The sequence below is a fragment of the Leptodactylus fuscus genome, chromosome 5 (genome assembly GCF_031893055.1).
Source record: "Leptodactylus fuscus isolate aLepFus1 chromosome 5, aLepFus1.hap2, whole genome shotgun sequence".
NCBI classification, from domain to species: domain Eukaryota; kingdom Metazoa; phylum Chordata; class Amphibia; order Anura; family Leptodactylidae; genus Leptodactylus; species Leptodactylus fuscus.
Window position 1 is genome coordinate 38,435,268 of NC_134269.1, and position 20,140 is coordinate 38,455,407.

Sequence of the window (20,140 nt, forward strand, 5' to 3'; positions counted from 1 at the left end):
CAATTATACACAGAGGGAGGATTGGTGAACACAGAAGGGAAAACACACAAACCAACTCGTTCACCCAAACCTCCCAAAAATCAACCACGGAACTTCCTCTATCCCAGAACACCACCTACTCCTCCTGCTAAGGCCTAGCTCTGTAAAAGCGACACTCAGCACAGAACCATGGGAGGCATGGGTTTAAATACAGAGTAGAGACCACTCCTCCCAGGTGCAAATGGGAGGACAGACTAATCAACCAGGAGATAAAGCTGCCTACCATCAGTGCGCACGTGCAAGTCAGAAGGTGTGCACCAATACTCACGACAGGGCAACCCTGCAGCGCCAGGATGCCACCCCAGACACTGCGCAGCCAAAAACTCCCCAGGTAAGAAAAATAGAAAGTAAAGAACCTAAATACTCCTAACATTGGGTACTATGGTAGCAGCAGGGCCCTTTGGACCGCTGGACAGTCCACCATTCATAGTGATGTCCTGCTGTTTCCAGACTCCAACTCATCTGCGTCCTCTGGGCACAGCTGAATTGAATACAATGGTGAAGCAGAGCGCCATCGACCCCTGGCTCTTGATCCAGGTGTCTTGGGAGCACGCAGCTACATCACGTTTTTTACTAATGAACATGTGACCGGAAATGCACCATTGTGGCGCTGCAGGTAGACTGAGATGTCAATTTCCTATCCCTCGCTGCACCATGTGAAAGGAGAAACGAAGAAGAGAAAGCGCTTTAATGGGAAATCAGTTTAATCACTGTTATTTATAAGAAGTGCTAGAAGTGCCGGCCGCCTGCCTCGATGCAAACAGTGCAACGCTGGGAGATGGATTGACGCACCCGTTCACAGACTGGTCCTCACCACGACATATGCAGCCTGGATACGGTTCATGAGCTCTTCGCGGGTTGGCAAAGGCATTGCATACACAATGGACTTGACACGTCCCCACAAGTAAAAATCAAGTGGTGTCAAATCTGGCGAGCAATTTACTTATCGGACACCCTGACTGTGTAGCCATAACCGACATACAAATATATATATATATATATATATATATATATATATATATATAACATAACCTAAATATATATTACATAACATATATATATATATATATATATATATATATACTAGAGGGAGGACCCGGCTTCGCACGGGTATATTACATTTTATGTTTGCGTATTGGCCCCATAAGAATTGTCCAGTTTTGCACTGGTGTATTTTGTATGTTGTTTGTGTGTATGTCCATAAGCGTCATGTGATTATGTGTATCTCATTTTGAATGTCAGTGAAAAACCTGTGATCAGTTGTTATGGATACCTGGAGTAAAGCTGTATCTAATCTTCCCCGTGTAGTACTGTGTTTAGATGCAAGTATCCAATCCTTGTTGGTGTGGTACTTTGTGCAGATGCACATATCTAATCCTCCCCGTGTGGTATTGTGTGAAGAGGCGCATATCTAATCCTCGAGTAAGTGAAACTGTGTGCAGACGCGTGTATCTAATACTCTGGCGTGTGGTACTGTGTGCAGATGTGCGTATCTAATACTCTGGCTTGTGGTACTGTGTGAAGATGCGCGTATCTAATCCTCCCCCATGTGGAACTGTGTGCTGAGACGCGTATTTAATTCTCTGGCATGTCGCACTGTGTGCAGAGGCCTGTATCTAATCCTTCAAAGTGTGGTACTGTGTTCAGATGCATGTATCTAATCCTCCCCTGTGTGGTATTGTGTGAAGACGCGCGTATCTAATCCTATGGCGTGTGGAACTGTGTGTAGACGCATGTATCTAATCCTACAGCATGTGGTACTGTATGCAGACGTGTACATCTAATCCTATGGCATGTACAACTGTGTGAAGATGCATGTATTTATTCCTCTGGCGTGTGGATCTGTAAGCAGACGCACGTATCTAATCCTACGGAATGTGGTACTGTGTGCAGACCTGCTTATCCAATCCTCTGGCATGTGGTATTGTGTGCAGACGCATGTATCCAATCCCCCGGCGTATGGTACTGTGTGCAGACGCGCATATCTAATCCTCCAGCGTGTGAAACTGTGTGCAGATGCACGTATCTAATACTACGGCATGTGGTACAGTGTGCAGACATGCGTTTCTAATCCTCCGGCGTATGGAACTGTGTGCAGATGTGCATATCCAATCCTCTGGCGTGTGGTACCGTGTGCAGATGCGCATATCTAATCCTTCCCCATGTGATACTGTGTGTAGAAACGCGTATCTAATCCTCTGGTGGTGGTACTATGTGAAGACATGCATATCTAATCCTCCAGCGTGTTGAACTGTGTGCAGATGTGCATATCTAATCCTCCCCCATGTGGTACTTAGAGCAGACACACGTATCTAATCCTTCAGCGTGTGCAACTGTGTGCAGACACGCACATCTAACCCTCGGTCGTGTGGTACTGTGTGCAGACGCGCGTATTTAATCCTCCCCTGTGTGGTATTGTGTGAAGAGGCGCGTATCTAATCCTACAGCGTGTGGAACTGTGTGTAGACACACGTATCTAATCCTACGGCATGTGGTACTGTGCGCAGACACGCGTATCTAATCCTACGGCATGCGGTACTGTGTGTAGACGCGCGTATCTAATCCTACGGCATGTGGTACTGTGTACAGACGCGTGTATCTAATCCTATGGCGTGTACAACTGTGTGAAGACACGTGTAACTAATCCTCCCCTGTGTGGTATTGTGTGAAGAGGCGCGTATCTAATCCTACGGCGTGTGGAACTGTGTGTAGACGCGCGTATCCAATCCCCCAGCATGTGGTACTGTGTGCAGACACGCGTATCTAATCCTATGGCATGTGGTACTGTGTGTAGATGCACGTATCTAATCCTCCCCCGTGTGGTACTGTGTGCAGACGCACGTATCTAATCCTCCCCCGTGTGATACTGTGTGCTGAGACGCGTATCTAATTCTCTGGCTTGTGGTACTGTGTGCAGAGGCATGTATCTCATCCTCCAAAGTGTGATACTGTGTGCACACACACGTATCTAATCCTCCCCTGTGTGGTATTGTGTGAAGAGGCGCGTATCTAATCCTTCGGCGTGTGGAACTATGTGTAGATGCGCGTATCTAATCCTACTGCATGTGGTACTGTGTGCAGACACGTGTATCTAATCCTATGGCGTGTACAACTGTGTGCAGACGCGCGTATCTAATCCTCTGGAGTGTGGAACTGTGTGTAGACACACGTATCAAATCCTTCAGTGTGTGGAACTGTGTGCAGAAGTGCGTATTTAATCCTCTGGTGTGTGGGACTGTGTGCAGACCCATGTATCTAATCCTGTGGCGTGTGATACTGTGTGCTGATCTGTGTATCTAATCCTCTGATGCGTGTATCTCAGTTTGGATATCAGTGCTGTATTGTGCATGTGGAGTGACTGTGTGTATTGCAGTTGGAATATGAGTGAAAGTCTTGCAGGTTTGTATTGGCTAAGGGTGGGGGGGCACTGTGTTTGGAATGCTGTATCTCAGCAACAGTACGTCCGAGCGAGCTGGAGTCTCGTCTTAAACCTTCCCGGATAACTGAAGTATCTCTGTACCAAATTTGGTGAAGATCGGTCCAGTCGTTTGGTTCGCATTAGAGAACAGACAGACAGACAGACAGAAATTCATTTTTATAATATAGGGATATATATATATATATATATATATATATATATATATATATATATATATATACTAGAGGGAGGACCCGGCTTCGCACGGGTATATTACATTTTATGTTTGTGTAGTGGCCCTATAAGAAATGTCCAATTTTGCACTGGTGTATTTTGTATGTGGTTTGTGTGTATGTCCATAAGCGTCATGTGATTATGTGTATCTCAATTTGGATATCAGTGAAAAACCTGTGATCAGTTGTTATGGATACCTGGAGTAAAGCTGTATCTAATCCTTCCCCTTGTAGTACTGTGTTTAGACGCAAGTATCTAATCCTTGTTGGTGTGGTACTGTGTGCACATGCACATATCTAATCCTCCGGCGTGTGGTACTGTGTGCAGATGTGTGTATCTAATCCTCCCCCGTGTGGCATTGTGTGCCATTTAATCCTCCAGTAAGTGAAACCGTGTGCAGACCTGCATATCTAATCTTACGGCATGTGGTACTATGTGCAGACGCACGTATCTAATCCTCTGGCGTGTGGTACTGTGTGCAGATGCGCGTATCTAATCCTCTGGCGTGAGGTACTGTGTGCAGATGCACGTATCTAATCCTCCCCCGTGTGGTACTGTGTGCTGAGAAGCGTATCTAATTATCTGGCATGTGGTACTGTGTGCAGAGGCATGTATCTAATCCTCCAAAGTGTGGTACTGTGTTCAAACCCACGTATCTAATCCTCCCCTGTGTGGTATTGTGTGAAGAGGTGCGTATCTAATCCTACGGCATGATGTGCTTATCTAATCCTCTGGTGTGTGGAACTATGTGCAGATGCGCGTATCTAATCCTCCCCTGTGTGGTATTGTGTGATGAGGCGTGTATCTAATCCTACGGCGAGTGGAACTGTGTGTAGACTTGCGTATCTAATCCTACGGCATGTGGTACTGTGTGCAGATGCGCGTATCTAATCCTCTTGCGTGTGGTACTGTGTATTGAGACGCGTATCTAATTCGCTGGCTTGTGGTACTGTGTGCAGAGGCTTGTATCTAATCCTCCAAAGTGTGGTACTGTATGCAGACACACGTATCTAATCCTCCCCTGTGTGGTATTGTGTGAAGAGTCGCATATCTAATCCTACGGCGTGTGGAACTGTGTGTAGACGCGCGTATCTAATCCTTTGGCGTGTGGTACTGTGTGCAGATGCGCGTATCTAATTCTTCCCTGTGTGGTACTGTGTGCTGATGTGCGTATCTAATTCTCTGGCTTGTGGTACTGTGTGCAGAGGCATGTATCTAATCCTACAAAGTGTGGTACTGTAAGCAGACACACGTATCTAATCCTCCCCTGTGTGGTATTGTGTGAAGAGGCGCGTATCTAATCCTACGGCATGTGGTACTGTGTGCAGATGTGCATATCTTATGCTCTGGTGTGTGGAACTGTGTGCAGATGCGTGTATCCAATCCCCCGGCGTGTGGTACTTTGTGCAGACACGTGTATCTAATCCTCTGATGCGTGTATCTCAGTTTGGATATCAGTGTTGTATTGTGTATGTGGAGTGACTGTGTGTATTGCAGTTGGAATATGAGTGAAAGACTTGCAGGTTTGTATTGGCTAAGGGGGGGGGGGCACTGTGTTTGGAATGCTGTATCTCAGCAACGGTACGTCCGAGCGAGTTGGAGTCTCGTCTTAAACCTTCCCGGATACCTGAAGTATCTCTGTACCAAATTTGGTGAAGATCGGTCCAGTCGTTTGGTTCGCATTAGAGTACAGACTGACAGACGGACAGACAGACAGACAGACAAGAATTCATTTTTATAAGATAGGGAGATATATATATATATATATATATATATATATATATATATATATATATATATATACTAGAGGGAGGACCCGGCTTCGCACGGGTATATTACATTTTATGTTTGTGTAGTGGCCCCATAAGAATTGTCCAGTTTTGCACTGGTGTATTTTGTATGTTGAAAACCAAAAACTAGAACCCAGCAGAATAAAACAAACTGGCCTCAAAACAAATACAGAATATAATTCAAACTACTTGAGACACAAAACATAAAAAATATATAATTTTATTAATAAATATCACATAAGACAATATAATACATAAACAAACAGGGGAGACACATGGGAAAAAAGGGTAAATTTCCCCATTAAATCGCAGAGGAGTACCATAACCCTCCCACCGGCAATCACACAGAGTATACCCCCAACTATAGAAGATAATAGAAGGATACTAAGAAAAAAGTCACAAGAATCACAAAAAGGGAATATATTCCCTAATATAGACTAAATACCTAATATTACACACCAAACCTAGGTAAGAGGACTAGATATCACATGTCCACTAACCATATAGTACAATCAATAAAAAATAGAAGGTGGTGAATAGGTAAAAAAGTGTACCCCAATAAGGTCACCCTTAATACATACCCGTAGGTACCGACATGTTTCCTATGATCCAAAGTAACAAATGAAGGTAGCAATAGGGGGAGCTCGGTCTGAGGCCGGTGGGACTGTAAGAAACGCCTGACGCGCGTTTCGCCCACACTCGGCTTCGTCGAGTGTATCTCAGTTTGGATATCAGTGTTGTATTGTGCATGTGGAGTGACCGTGTGTATTGCAGTTGGAATATGAGTGAAAGTCTTGCAGGTTTGTATTGGCTAAGGGGGGGGGCACTGTGTTTGGAATGCTGTATCTCAGCAACGTTACGTCCGAGCGAGTTGGAGTCTTGTCTTAAACCTTCCCGGATACCTGAAGTATCTCTGTACCAAATTTGGTGAAGATCGGTCCGGTCGTTTGGTTCACATTAGAGCACAGACAGACAGACAGACGGACAGACAGACAGACAAGAATTCATTTTTATAAGATAGAGATATATATATATATATATATATATATATATATATATATATATATATATATACATACATAGGTTAGGAAGCTTTCTAGGCAGCTGGACACCTCACTGCAGCTCATACATCAGATACAATACTCACTGTCACCTCAAGGGGCCGTGCGCGCGTCGTTTTTCCCTCTATCATCTCTAGTGAATGGCTATTTACGACCTTCCCATCATGGCCGCCATCAGACGTCGCCGCTTAGTGATGACGTCACGGGACAGCGCACGGCGGGACAGCTGAAAGACGGGCTGCAGTGGCGGGAGCTAGCGGAGGGTGAGGACTTGGTGCTCTTGCTTTAGGTGAGGGTGATACAGATCCCTCATGATAATATAGACGATGGTAGATGTGTTCGTCCTGTATGTGAGCAGGTTTATGGATGGATGCATTGTAATGGGCAGCATGGCATCCTTGGAATTGTAGTGTCACATGTCACACCATTAGTATCCATTACCTATCACTGCTTAGAGCTCTCAGCTGTTTAGGGACTACAGATCTCAGCATGGGGTTGAGCGCTACACTAAATACAGTGTTATGGATGACACATTCACCCATAGTAATCCATAGAGACAGAACTATGTCATTGTATCAATATCTGAGGGGTCTCATAGAATAAAGCCATGACGCCAAGACCAATCAGTCACCCACATGATCCATGTAGCGCCTGATGCCCAATTCTGGACTTATTATGGAGTTGGTATGAATAGAATTATACCATTTGTCAGCAGTCCCATAGAAGTGAATGGGGAGGATGCCCACGTGCGCCCGGGTGCCCCATTCATATTGGTAAATTCCCATAACTAGGCAATGATGTAAAACTGTGCTACCACTCATTTATCTAGTGGTCTATTTGCCAATACATGACAATGGGGGATGTCAATCCCTCTACACCAGAAATCCAGCGTAGAGGGATTGACATGTGGTCCTGTTTTGCTCCAGTTCTGTGCCACTACCCCAGTTCTGTGCTTCACTGCCACGTTTGCAGACTAGAGCAAGGACTCCTCGGCCCGATATATTTATTATTACTCACACCACTTTTCTGGTATGACTTGCAATGGAAATCTACGCAAGCAACTGGTGTTGCCATGCAGGCACACGGGTGAGGGATTGATTTATGAAGGAGGCGGAGCCTCTTCATTAATCTATTATGCCCTGCGCCAGTTGGGCCAGGATGAATTTCTGCAACATGGGGCTTTAGCCATAAGGGGTTCTTCAGGACATACGGAGTGATGACTAGGGTTGAGCGATTGTGTTCGGAAAAGATCGGATTCCGATCGGCGGTCGAGAAAATTTCACGATCGCCATCGGAATTCTGAACATGATCTTTTTAGGTGGGATTGAGATCGGTGATTATTTCCCACAATGCTTTGCTACTGGCCAAGCATTGTGGGAAAAGCTAACAATGTTTGCCTTTACACCGAGTATACGCTCAGTGTGATAGATAGATATATATCAATTAAATATTATAATAGTTACAAGCATTACAATAACCAATACAATTAAACAGAAGACATTAATGATCCTTGATTATGAGTAGCAATGACCCCACAGTGTGCATGGTCTTCCAGTGTTCGTCTTTTTCAAGAAAAATAATATTTTCCAGCAATGTGGATATTCCCTGGATACGTTGGTAATACATTTTGTTTACCCAGACTCTCCTTATTTTACAGGTTGCCATCATGTTCACAGATCTAGCTGTTGGTCAAGGGCCTGGACTCCTGTCGCCGCCTTCTGAAGCCCCTGCTACTCTTACCAGAGTGTCCAATGCACTGTACACCAATCGCTCAGAGAACTATCGACTGGGGGAACGCTCCTTTACCCGCCAGTATGCCCACATCTATGCCACCCGACTACTACAGATGAGGCCACTTCTTATAGAGCGTGCAAAGAAGAAATGGGGTATGCATATATATGTATAAGTGGACTTATAAGCAGATCATACCACATAAATACAGTTACATAGGTACATAAATGGATTTGGTGCGGCCTTGTGTATTCTGCTGACAGGTCTGCAACAGGTTACGGAACATTGAAAAACACCAAGCTGTTATGTATGATTCTGAGTCCGGGTCTGCCTTATACATAGTGTTTCTCATACAGGTGAAGATATAGCTGTGCGGAAATTATGTGAGCTGCAGGCGGTGGAGAGGTGCTGTGTGGTAGGAACCTTGTTCAAGTCCATGGAACTGCAGCCGTCCATCCTGCGGGAGATAAGTGAAGAGGTACAAGCATTGCCCTTATCTGCGGTCACTTTCTGTTCATACTTCTCACTGTCTTTATTTTCTTATGTTTATCTATGTTTATGTTTATGTTTATCTTATGTTTATCTATGTGCCAAGGCTTCCACTAATGTGCCTATATACATGCCAAGGCTTACACTAATGTGTATATACATGCATGCTGGGATTAGCCAAATGGGCCTGTTTAGTTTAATAGGGAAAGAACCTCAGGGAACACTTTTATCCTGTGGGAACATAAGATTGGTATGGTAAATGAATATAGTCAGTATTATACTTACCTGTCATTGAGAGCGCGGCTGCAGCCTCTTCTTTCTCAAGATTGTGGGGTCTCAGGTCCATGGCAATATACTTCCATATTATAGCCTTTAATCCTGAGTTATGAATCATGATATAGTGGCTGGATGATTCCTCCTGTTGTCATGTAGTTCTGGAATCTCCCAGAAGGTGGCACCCAATGCCTTTAATCACTATCCGACTGGATATGCAGAGATGTATTCATCAGCAGTCAGGCGTCAGTCACCTCAACACTAGCTGCTATACATTGCTGTTATGTATGTGTCTTATTATCCCCAGACACTGAGCTCTCTACCACTTTTTCTCTCTTGGAAAGCAAAATGAGCGGTAAGATTGTTCAAAAAGCATCAGGTATGTCCTTCTCCACAGCAGCGCCTATCTCGTTGTGCTCTAAGACTGGGGAGGAACGCTCCCTCCCCTCCTGATAATATTCGTCTATGGACAAGCACTGTGAGCAGAGGGAGGGGGCGTTCCTCCCCGCTCACACTGTACAGTGCGATAGGTGCTGCTGTGGAGAAGGACGTACCTGACAGACTGTCAGAAATGCCCTTCTGACTGTAAAGAGCTACGGTACCGGGACCGATAGCGATTTACCAGGGGCACAGATCGGGAAAGCCAACAGTGTGCTGAATTCAGCGCACTGTCAGCTTTCCAGCAGTATATAGAACTGCCTGTGCCCAATCTGATGAAAGGTCCTCTTTAAATGATTGGGCTTGATAAATGCCTGCAGGTTTCTGTCTCCTGCCCAATTTCAGGCAGGAAACGGAAACCTGCATAATGGAGGCCGGGACGCAGATGTGAACCCGGCCTAAGTGTTTTGCAGGTGGATTTTAATCAGCCTTAAAAAATGGCACCCAACTCTCCCACCCATCTCAGTGAGAGTCAGTATCAGACTTTTTCCTCTGATTTTTTTTTCAGCTAGAGGAAAAAGGAAGTGTCCAGGATCATCTTCAGGCGGATGCTGACTTACGAAGCCCAATGAAATTATTGGGAGGCAGGCTTGTGGATTGTTGCAGTCTGTTTTTTCTGCCTCCTATTCGTTTCAATGGGCTTTGTATTCAGAATCCACCTGAAGATAGGTCATGAGGAAAAAAAAATCAGACTGACTTTAACTGAGATGGATGGGAGAGATGGGTGACTTTTTTTGGATGATTCTACTTCAAAATACACCTGCAAAAAACCCCTCAGTGAACGTGGCCTTATAAATGAACACAGTGCCGCTGAACGCTCCTGCCCCTGATCAGGTGAAATGTCAGATTTTTACTAAAATAGGAGGTAGCCCATAAAATAAAGTGTAAGTAGCTCAGATATACAGAGTATGGAGAGATCTACAAGAGTAAGAGCAGAAGCCGCACCGTGCTCAGTATAACTATGTGCCCCTTTGATACTTCATGCGCTACATTCACATCTGCACTTTGTCGGGTTATTTTTAACTTGCAGCACTTTTTTGTCCGGCGATTTCTGATGGATCTGCATTGGACAGACACCCGGCAAAGATGTGCAGTGACTTACATGAGCGGTCTGGATATACTTGTCGTTCTTCTGAACGCTCCTCCGCTGCAGATTGTTATCATAAGCGGGAGGTTCCTCCCTAACTAAACAATGAATCCATGACTGACGGCTTGGCATTGTTACCATTGATTCATACTTTGAGGCATTTACTGTAATTGAATCAAGATTCTAAAAAATATGATACCAAATAAACAGTGCAAATAAGTTACATATAACAATGCCAAGTCTGGAAGGTTCGCCCCCTCCAGAGCCGTACAGCCTTTATTACACTAGTACATTGTGTGGAGGAATATGATGCTTGTCTTTGTGAGACATGTTATATACATATACATACATCTGTCATTTTGTTCCCTTGTCTCTAGCACAATCTCCTGCCCCAGCCTGCAAGGCATAAATATATCAGTGATTCAGATGAATTGATACTGGAGGACGAGCTACAGAGGATAAGATTGGAGGGTGCCACGGATGTGCAGATGTTTGTGACTGGTGAGTTCCCCCACAACCTCTGTATTTAAAGAGGACCTTTCATGTCCTCGGGCACATGCGGTGTAATACACCACTAGAAAGCCAACAGTGCGCTGAATTCAGCGTGCTATCGGCTTTCCCATTCTGTGTGCCCGGTGAAGAGCTATCGGTGCCGGTACCGTAGCTCTCCACTGTTAGAAGGGCGTTCCTGACAGTCAGTGAGGAACGCGTCCCCCCCAGTACTTGCCTATGAACGAGTACTATCAGGAGGGGAGGGGGGCGTTCCTCCTCCTCTCACAGTACATCGCTATGGACACTACTCTGAGGAGGGGTGTTCCTGACTAACTGTCAGAAACACCCTTCTGACAGTGAAGAGCTACGGTACCGGCACCGATAGCTCTTCATTGGGGGCAAAGAATGGGAAAGCCGATAGTGCGCTGAATTCAGCATACAGTCGGCTTTCTAACAATGTATTACACCACATGTGTCCCAGGAGGTGAAAGGCTAAAGCCTTAAAATGACACAACAAAATATGCAATAAAAAAGTAGTGTTTCCACAACATGTGGCCTCAGCTTAAAGAGGAGTTCCCAAACTGGGCATTTACAGCATATCCACAGTATACATATGGTCCTACAAATATATATGGTCCTACCTGTGGGACCTGCATGTTTCTCAAATGGGGATCTGCATCCTGATGATTCTTTGACTAAATAGATGGCTGATCTCTTAATTCACTTCTATGGGAGCCATGTTTGCTTTCAGAACCCTGACAGAGGTGAATGATGAGAGCAGCACATATGTGGCCTTCTTTCTAGGCACAGTGGCTGTGACTCAGAGTTTGGGAAACCATATTTTTTTAAATGGATATGATATAGCCTGTGGATATGCTATAAATGACTGAGGTAGGTATATTTAACTACATGAAAGGCATATTGGTACCCCATGATAAGTTCAACCATACTATAAGACCATTCCCCAGGAGACTCTTAAAGATGGAGAACAATGGTAATATTCAGGTCACATGTAGCTGCCTGGGAGCCCAATGTGTGCCAAGTTCTTAAACTGATAGTCTCATCAGAAATGTGTCCTTTTGGGGTATGCAGCTGGTCACACTGGGCCCCCATTCTCAGCAAATTGCATCAGCCAGCTAGCCATTTGCCCTGCATTACTTGTATCTGTTATTACATTCACTCATTTAGATTAATACAAGGATGGTTCAAGCCTACCAGAACAGGATCTGCTTATACAGAGGAAGGAGGAAGCACCCTCTACTTGTCCATGTGCCCTTAGGGCTTGTGAGAGAGGAATTCATTATTCCCTCTATGCCAGAAAACTTTAGTGGTGTGATGATATTGAGGTACACGTTTTGAGTAAGGCCCTCTCTTGTGCCAAATATGTGCCTCAAGTCGCAATCCACATCTTACCAACTACAATCTCTGAATGTGGGTGGGGATTAAGGCTCGCCGACAGGGGGACGCCTCAGCCTGACTGATTTATTTAAACTCTGTTCCTATCTGACTTAGATTTCCATTCAGTTGTCGGAACGTGGGTCAGACTTGTGAAGAAGCCGCAGCTTCTTTATAAATCACTTGGTACCTTTGCCGGTCATACTTTTGTGTATGATACATCAGTCTTAGTAAAGTTGCCCCGTTATGTATTCCTGATACAACCTTTTTAATATCTGGACATAAATATTGGTGATCTATCCTTACTATAGGTTATCAATACCAGATCAGCCTGGGTCCAACACTCTGTGCCGCTTCAGATCAGCTGTTCTAAGCAGCAGCTTGTTAGGCCAGTGACGTCACAGGAGTTCCTCCTATTCAAGTTACGCCTGAGCTGTAATACCAAGCACATACTGCTATACCGTGTACAGTGATGTGCCTGGTAAGCAGTGACTAGGCCGCAGCACTCACCCCAATGCAGTGATGTCTTCAGACAGCTGATTGTGGGGTGTCGCCAGGTGGTGGACCCCTGCAGAATTGATATTGATCAATCTAATGGGCAGATCAATGTTGGAACCCTGGAACCCTTTAACCTGCACAAAGTTGTCTTGCCCCTAGTACAATAATTCAGCATCATAGGGGGAATCGCAGAACTTCTCACTTGGTAAAGAAGACAATATCTGTACCATATTTTGTTCAGTCCATTCTCACAGCATGCAGTCCCATACTCCAGTCTGTCAGAGAGATTTTCAGGGAAATAGTTTTGGTCACTTCACTGTATAATATGATAATGTAAATCACTAATATATATGCAAGTCCCACGTGACTCCCTTCGACAACCCCCCATGACCTCAACGCCCGCTCACCCAATTCTTAGACATGCAGAGCAGGGCCGGATGTCTTGTTTCACTGCCGTCCCAACTTTCAATCACTGAAAAACTTTATTTCCTTCCATAGCCCCTTTAAGGAGATACTGCAGCTGCACTCCCACCCCTCACCTATCTGTCTATATAACCTCTATCTTCCATATGCTTTCCTAGGTGCTGTGATAGCAGTCCTCGGCATAGAAGGTGAGGCTGGAAAATTCATGGTGGAAGATTTTTGCTTAGCTTCCCTTCCCGCACAGTCTCCTCTTCCAGATCTGCAGGAGGACAGGTGGGTCCCCCTTTGCACATTGGGTATTTAGGTAGCATCTAGGAGCTTGTTCTTCCTTCTCCATAAGCTTTCTGCTGACAGCCGATTTTTATTTTGGAAAAATCTTTTTTCTCTTAGAAGCAAACCATGCAAACCACAATTATTCTGCAGCCAAACCCGGGTATGTGGAATGTTAATACAGAAAACTTAGACTGACATAACACGGATCAGGATTTCAGTAAAGATAGCTCTTGCTGGATAGGTAAATAGTCATTTTGCCATCTTCGAGGATCAGTACAAGCCTGTGGTGTGTCTTGAAAGACTTGGCTTTCTGCCGGATTTTGTGGGGGCAATGAACTTGTAATCATAAGACTTTAGTTTTGGGAAAGTACAAAGCAAAGTTTTCTCATGAGGGATTTGCAAATAAGCAGCCACGTAATTGAACGCACATGCATGCCGCGCTCTGATCTGGGGTTATAATGGATTCAAGAGATCACAGGAGCCACTGGGGGCCATGTATGCATGTAAATGACTATGGAGTAAAACACTGGTGCTGGCCATAGCAGTCAGTCTGGTATGTTCAGCATTAGTGTTCCAACCAATCTATGAAGAGTACATACGTGTGCGGCGGTGTAGGCTCCATGGAAGATAACTTCTCCATAGTACTGGGTTGCAGAACTGTACAGACACACAGCTCTTTCACCTCCTGGGGCACAGGCCGTTTTATATACCGCTAGAAAGCCGACAGTGCGCTGAATTCAGCGCACTGTCGGCTTTCCCGATCTGTGCCCCTGGAGAAGAGCTATCGGTGCCGTTATGGTAGCTCTTCACCGTCAGAAGGGCGTTCCTGACAGTCTGACAGGAACGTCCTTCTTCACAGCAGAGCATTTAGTATACTGTGAAAGCGGGGAGGAACGCCTCCCCCAATACTCATCTATGGACAAGTACTGCAAGGAGAGGAAGGGGGCGCTGAATATAGTGCACTGTCAGCTTTCTAGCAATACAGATAAAACTGATATTGTGTTATACATGGTGTAGGGTCTGGTATATCTTGCTGTTTTCTCTTCTATGCAGTAAACCAGTCTTTTATTGTCTATTATAGGTATGTGCTGCTGACGTCCGGGTTGGGCCTTGGCGGGGGCAGTGGGGACAGTCTGCTGGGGTTGCAGCTGCTTCTTGATTTGGTGACTGGACAGGCTGGAGCAGAAGAGGAACAGGGCTGTGCGGCCCGGATATCTCGCGTTATTCTCGCCGGAAACCTGCTGAGCGAGAACACTCAGGGCAAGGATTCTCTGAATAAGGTATATCACTTATTTCTAGTACTATGGTGCGGTTGTCAGACCATATAAATATATACTCATTATACGGTGTTCCTTCTGTCGGAGGACCAGAATAAAGGAGAGGCGGACCACCAAGATAACAGATACACCTGTTCACTATAATGGGGTCTGTTGGGTGTCTGTCCTGTTAAGCCTGTGCATGACTTTTTCCTCCGCCGATTTTCAGGCGAACACTGTAACAGAGACCTCGGCGCAGGTATAATACATTTTATTAATATAGAGTCAATATATTCCACAGCGCTGTACAATTTGTAGGGTTCACGTGCAGACAAAGATATGCATTACAAAGAAATAGTCACTTCACACAATGGGACTGAGGGCCCTGCTCACAAGAGCTTACAATCTATGAGGTAGGAGGGGCGGCATCGGGGGTAGCATGGCTTATACAATGGTCAAAGGTCATATGAATGTAACCTTAATGAAATTTGTGTGTGCATCGTTGGAATATCGGAACAGTATTCGGCAAGAAAGCACATCACGTCTCCAAACCCCAAAATATGAAGAAAAAAATTGTAATTTTCAGGGTATTGCAGTATATATTCTATAGTAACATTATATAACTTATCAGGAAATGACTGGGACAACACAGGTTTTTCTACTAGCTATGGCCAGGAGCTGTGTAAAGGTCTCGGCTGACACCTGCATTAAAAAACAACATGTCTGCCATAGTCGGACACCTGCGACTTGTTTTCACCCTCACAGGACTATTGAAGCTGCTTTCTTATGTTCTCATTGCATAGAAGACCTCTAAACCTTTTCATCTTCTATACCCTTCAGGCAAAATATCTGAGTAAGAAGACTCAAGCAGCGAGTGTAGAAGCCGTGAAGATGCTTGATGAAATCCTTCTCCAGCTCAGTGTAAGTGTTGGCACATACAATTGTTTTTTAACTTCTCCGAGGTCGTTTTCAAGCAACGCAGTCCCGTCCAGGAAAATTGGTCCGTATTTTTGGGACTGAGCTCAATTGTGTGAATTGAACTCTGCATCATAGTCATTTATGGTATAGTGAATCCTGAATGTCTAAAGCACCAGTGTACGGAGCCGACAGCTTCAGGAAGAGATTGTGATCGCTGGGCCTGAGCAGACCAAGACTGCATTACATGTCCAGATGTTCATGTTACAGTGGAAAATAAGCAATAACAAATTCAACCGGTTCCTGACATCTGCCATACATGTGTGACTCATGACAGGACTCTAAACACGGTGCCTTCTTAGTGGTCGCCATTGTTTCTGGACCTCCACTGGAGACTGAGTGACAATGTCTCGATCAGAGACTATGCGGTTGCCGACATTTTTCTTTTTCGATGTCTTGGTGAATTGTGAGTGCCACCATATTGTCTAGGGATAGGTAAACCCTGGGAGTGAGATTGAGGGGAAACAAATGACAACCCTGGCCTATTGAGGACACCCAGGCGGATCATTAGTGAACCTCTATGACACTTTGCCATAGGCAGCATGTAATAGGAGAAAATGGTACATAGACAAAGTGCAACAGCCGTTCCGAACAGCACGCTCCCATAGAAATGAATGGAAGCGGCCAGCACGCGGGGGGTTAAGCGACCGGCCGCCGGCAAAGCGTACGTGCCACGTGCTTCCAATCATTTCTATGGGAGCGTGCTGTTCGGATCAGCTGATCCGAACAGTGTTCGCTCATCTCTAGTAATGACATCATAATATTGAAACCTTCATACTAGCTCCCAGGATTTACCCTCAATTAGAGTATGGTAGCCACAGTGTGTACATAATCTATCTCTGTCCTTAGACCTCGGTCTTCGTGGATGTCATGCCCGGCGCCTTTGATCCTACAAACTACATCCTTCCTCAGCAGCCCCTGCATCGCTGCATGTTCCCGCAGTCCGCACCGTTCTCCACTCTTCAACTGGTAACAAACCCCTATGAAGCAGAAATCGATGGCGTCAGGTACTCATTTCACCACTACGCAATGTAATAATGAATGGCTAGAGCCGAGTCTGACCATCTGATATTTCCACAGGTTCCTTGGCTCAGCTGGTCAAAACATCAATGACATATACAAGTACTCCAGTATGCAGGACTACCTGGAGATCCTGGAATGGACCTTACAAGTCGGGCACATGTGTCCCACTGCTCCAGATACTTTAGGTAAGGGGGAATCTATGTAACGTATTACTCAATGAAAATACATCTACATGTCCAGTAATCTATGTTATTTATTTTCCATTATTACAAATAGTCGGTAAGGATGTGGTTGTTTTTTTTTTTTTCACCTTCCCCAGCCTCCAGGCAAAAAACGGGTTTACCCTGGACAATCCCTTTTAACCACTACTCCATTTAAATGGGGGGCACTGGATCCCCATTTTAGAGATCGGTGGGATTGATAGTGGTCAGACTCCAACAAATCAGACGCGTATCCCCTGTCCTGAGGGCCATGAATCTATGTAGTTTTCACATTACCATTGCAGCCGTGACTGACTGACCCAAGAGTATCCCTTTAAATTGCCCATCTGCATTAATTCTATCCTGTATAGATTACTAGAGCAGGGATTGACCACAGCTCATAACTGCATACAACCCAGAGCTATCCACTTGTTGCTGGGGACAACTGCGCCACGTTTGACAACTTTCCTTAAAGTTTGTCTTCCGTCATTAAAATCCTCCAGGCTTGTGCACTCTTACAAACGGGTACAGTGGCTAGCTGTGGTACCGGGCCAAGATCAGATACAGTGCTTCTATCTAGCGTAGTCCTTCCAATAATGCAGTTCTTCATATTTCTGTCTCTGAATGTGTTTGTATGCTTTTTTGCAGGGTGCTACCCATTCTACAAGTCAGACCCATTCATTCTGCACTCCTGCCCCCATGTGTATTTTTGTGGAAGCGCCCCCAAGTTTAGCTGCAAAGAAGTGACAGGTATGTATACGATTGATCCATCTTTGTTGAGGATACTGCATCCGCAGGAATTTACCTAACACTCTCTCTATGAGTGGCTGCAAACCAGTAATAGAGCTTGGCGGAATCCGTTTTCTCGGCGGTCACATTGTGCCTAGTAAGGTGCCACTATCATAAAACACCAGTTGCAAGACTTGTGACTGTCATGTTGTGGCAACTTACAAGACACAACGTGACCACATTCGCTTTCATTACTTCCTATAAAAGCTGCTCTACTCTGCGATTTTGGGCCCTGAGACATGTCACAACAAGAGTTCCCCTTGTAGCCCTAACCTAAGTCCTGGAGATACCGACTGGATGCAGAAGACCAAACTGCAATCCAGGACCTGGACTCCCCGCATCATAGTCATGTATGGTGCTAGTAGTCCCTGCAGCTTTACTGTCCTGGACTGTTTTCGGTCGGAACTAAACCACCAGGCGACGGCCAACTCCTATTCTAAAAGGGATGTGATATTAAAGGGGGCGTGGCCTAAATCAACATTAATCATAATCAAGCTAAAATGCCTGATTATCCATGATTTTGATTTAGGTAATAATCCCCCTTGCTCTAGGTTGTAGGCTTGGTCAGGTCATATGACATCTCTGAACGCATGTTCTGTGATCTTTAATGGTAAGAGGAATGTAATCCAGGGTGTAATATCCTTGCCTTGTATGTTCTCCACAGGAGCAGAGGGGCAAAAGGTTCTTCTTGTCACCGTGCCAGACTTCAGCCGCACCCAGACAGCCTGCCTGGTAAACCTCCGCACCCTGCAGTGCCAGCCCGTATGCTTCTCTGGATTCAGCGCAGATGAGGAGTCTAGTGACTGACTTTGTGCCTTCATCCCCAAACACTGAATTATCCAAATCTTCTCTGAGCCTTATCCACGTTGTAGGTGATAATGATGTAACACTTTAGTTCTGTTTGCAGGACACCCATTGTCTTTGTTACATATTCCTGGGTAATGTTATGGCTGTCACTGGGTCAGCATCAGGCTAGATTTGTTGGCAAGCTAATCTCTGGACACACCTTGTGTCTGCGCAGTGGTGGCAATGTTTAGTCCCTCAATTTTGAGTTCTTCAATTCTAAATAGGGTGCATCTGTGAGATGGTTGGTGCATTGGGGGGTGGCTTCATCTCCTGGAACTAAGAAGTATATAAATAGATCTTCTTTCGGGGTCCCAGGAGCTGAGCCATGTCCTCCTTCTCTTCACTATCCTGTGACTGGCTGTAAGACAACTGGCTGCAGCAGGAGCCTCCCCCTCTGTCCTGTCTTCTGCCAATCCCTGTCACCTCAGTTGGTTTGCTGAGCAGCAGGAGATTATATAGGTTTTCCAGGCTTTTATCAATTGATGACCTATCTTTAGTATCAGTCTGACACCCAAGACCTCTGTGGATCACCTGTTTGAAGTGGCTGCTGCTCTATCTGAACGCTGCTTCTGCTTTATAAGCTAAGTGAAGTTACATTCATCGTTCATATGTCCTGTTTGAAGCTCAGACCCATATTAAAGGGCTTCCACTTGGCCTCATGTTGGTCACATGGCCATGCTTGAGTTAGGTACTATTCATTTTAATGAGACTGAACTGTAGCATTTCTGTGTGACCAGCAGACATGTTTTCTAATCCTTCAGAACCCCTTTAAGTAAACATGGTGGAGCTGTTGTACCAAGCACTGTGCTTTGTGTGCAGTAAAGAGGATGCAGTGCTCTCCTGAAAGCTACAGTCTCTTTACATCAATTGTAGTGTTACGTGTCAGACCTCAACTAATTTGTTATTGATGACCTGTCCTAAAGCTAGGCCATCAATTAATAAGCCTGCAAGCCCCATTAAACCATATTCTATGGTGGATTTCTACAAGACTGTCTTTTTTTTTTTTTTTTTTTTTTTGCTATTGTGTGTGGTTAACATTTTTGTAATATACTTAGTTAACCTATCTAACTTCCTTTTTAATAGAAAACAGGCTGTACATTTCCCATCAGCGATCCTCTAACTAAGCACTGCCAACGATGGTCTATCCCAGGGGTAGGGAACGTACGGCTCTCCAGCTGTTGCAAAACTACAACTCCCAGCATGCATACTGGCTCTGCTGTTCTGGGAACTCCCATGGAAGTGAATGGACCATGCTGGGAGTTGTAGTTTCACAGCAGCTGGAGAGCCAAAGGTTCCCTACCCCTGGTCTATCCTCTATACCTCCACTCAATGCAGTACATAGAGCCTGTAGCATTTGCCAATTCAAATGCCTGTATCTCTGGTTGTACACTCTGATCATATACTCTATCT

The 20,140-nt window shown here is 45.1% G+C and overlaps 1 protein-coding gene across 3 annotated transcripts; it reads left to right on the forward strand.

The window, feature by feature from the left end:
* The first annotated feature begins 6,752 nt into the window (after positions 1–6,752).
* Positions 6,753–19,756, forward strand: POLD2 (DNA polymerase delta 2, accessory subunit). 3 transcript variants are annotated; one of them, XM_075272974.1, is made up of 11 exons: positions 6,753–6,805; positions 8,200–8,428; positions 8,630–8,751; positions 10,938–11,061; positions 13,527–13,641; positions 14,723–14,921; positions 15,738–15,818; positions 16,722–16,879; positions 16,953–17,080; positions 17,744–17,845; positions 18,549–19,756. In XM_075272974.1, exons 2-11 carry the CDS (start codon positions 8,209–8,211, stop codon positions 18,689–18,691), a joined length of 1,392 nt encoding a protein of 463 aa, XP_075129075.1. In that variant the 5' UTR covers positions 6,753–6,805; positions 8,200–8,208; the 3' UTR covers positions 18,692–19,756. The 3 variants fall into 3 exon arrangements, with proteins under 3 accessions (XP_075129075.1, XP_075129073.1, XP_075129074.1); XM_075272972.1 differs by having other exon boundaries at positions 6,767–6,831; positions 8,182–8,428; XM_075272973.1 differs by having other exon boundaries at positions 6,769–6,831.
* Positions 19,757–20,140: the final 384 nt, after the last annotated feature.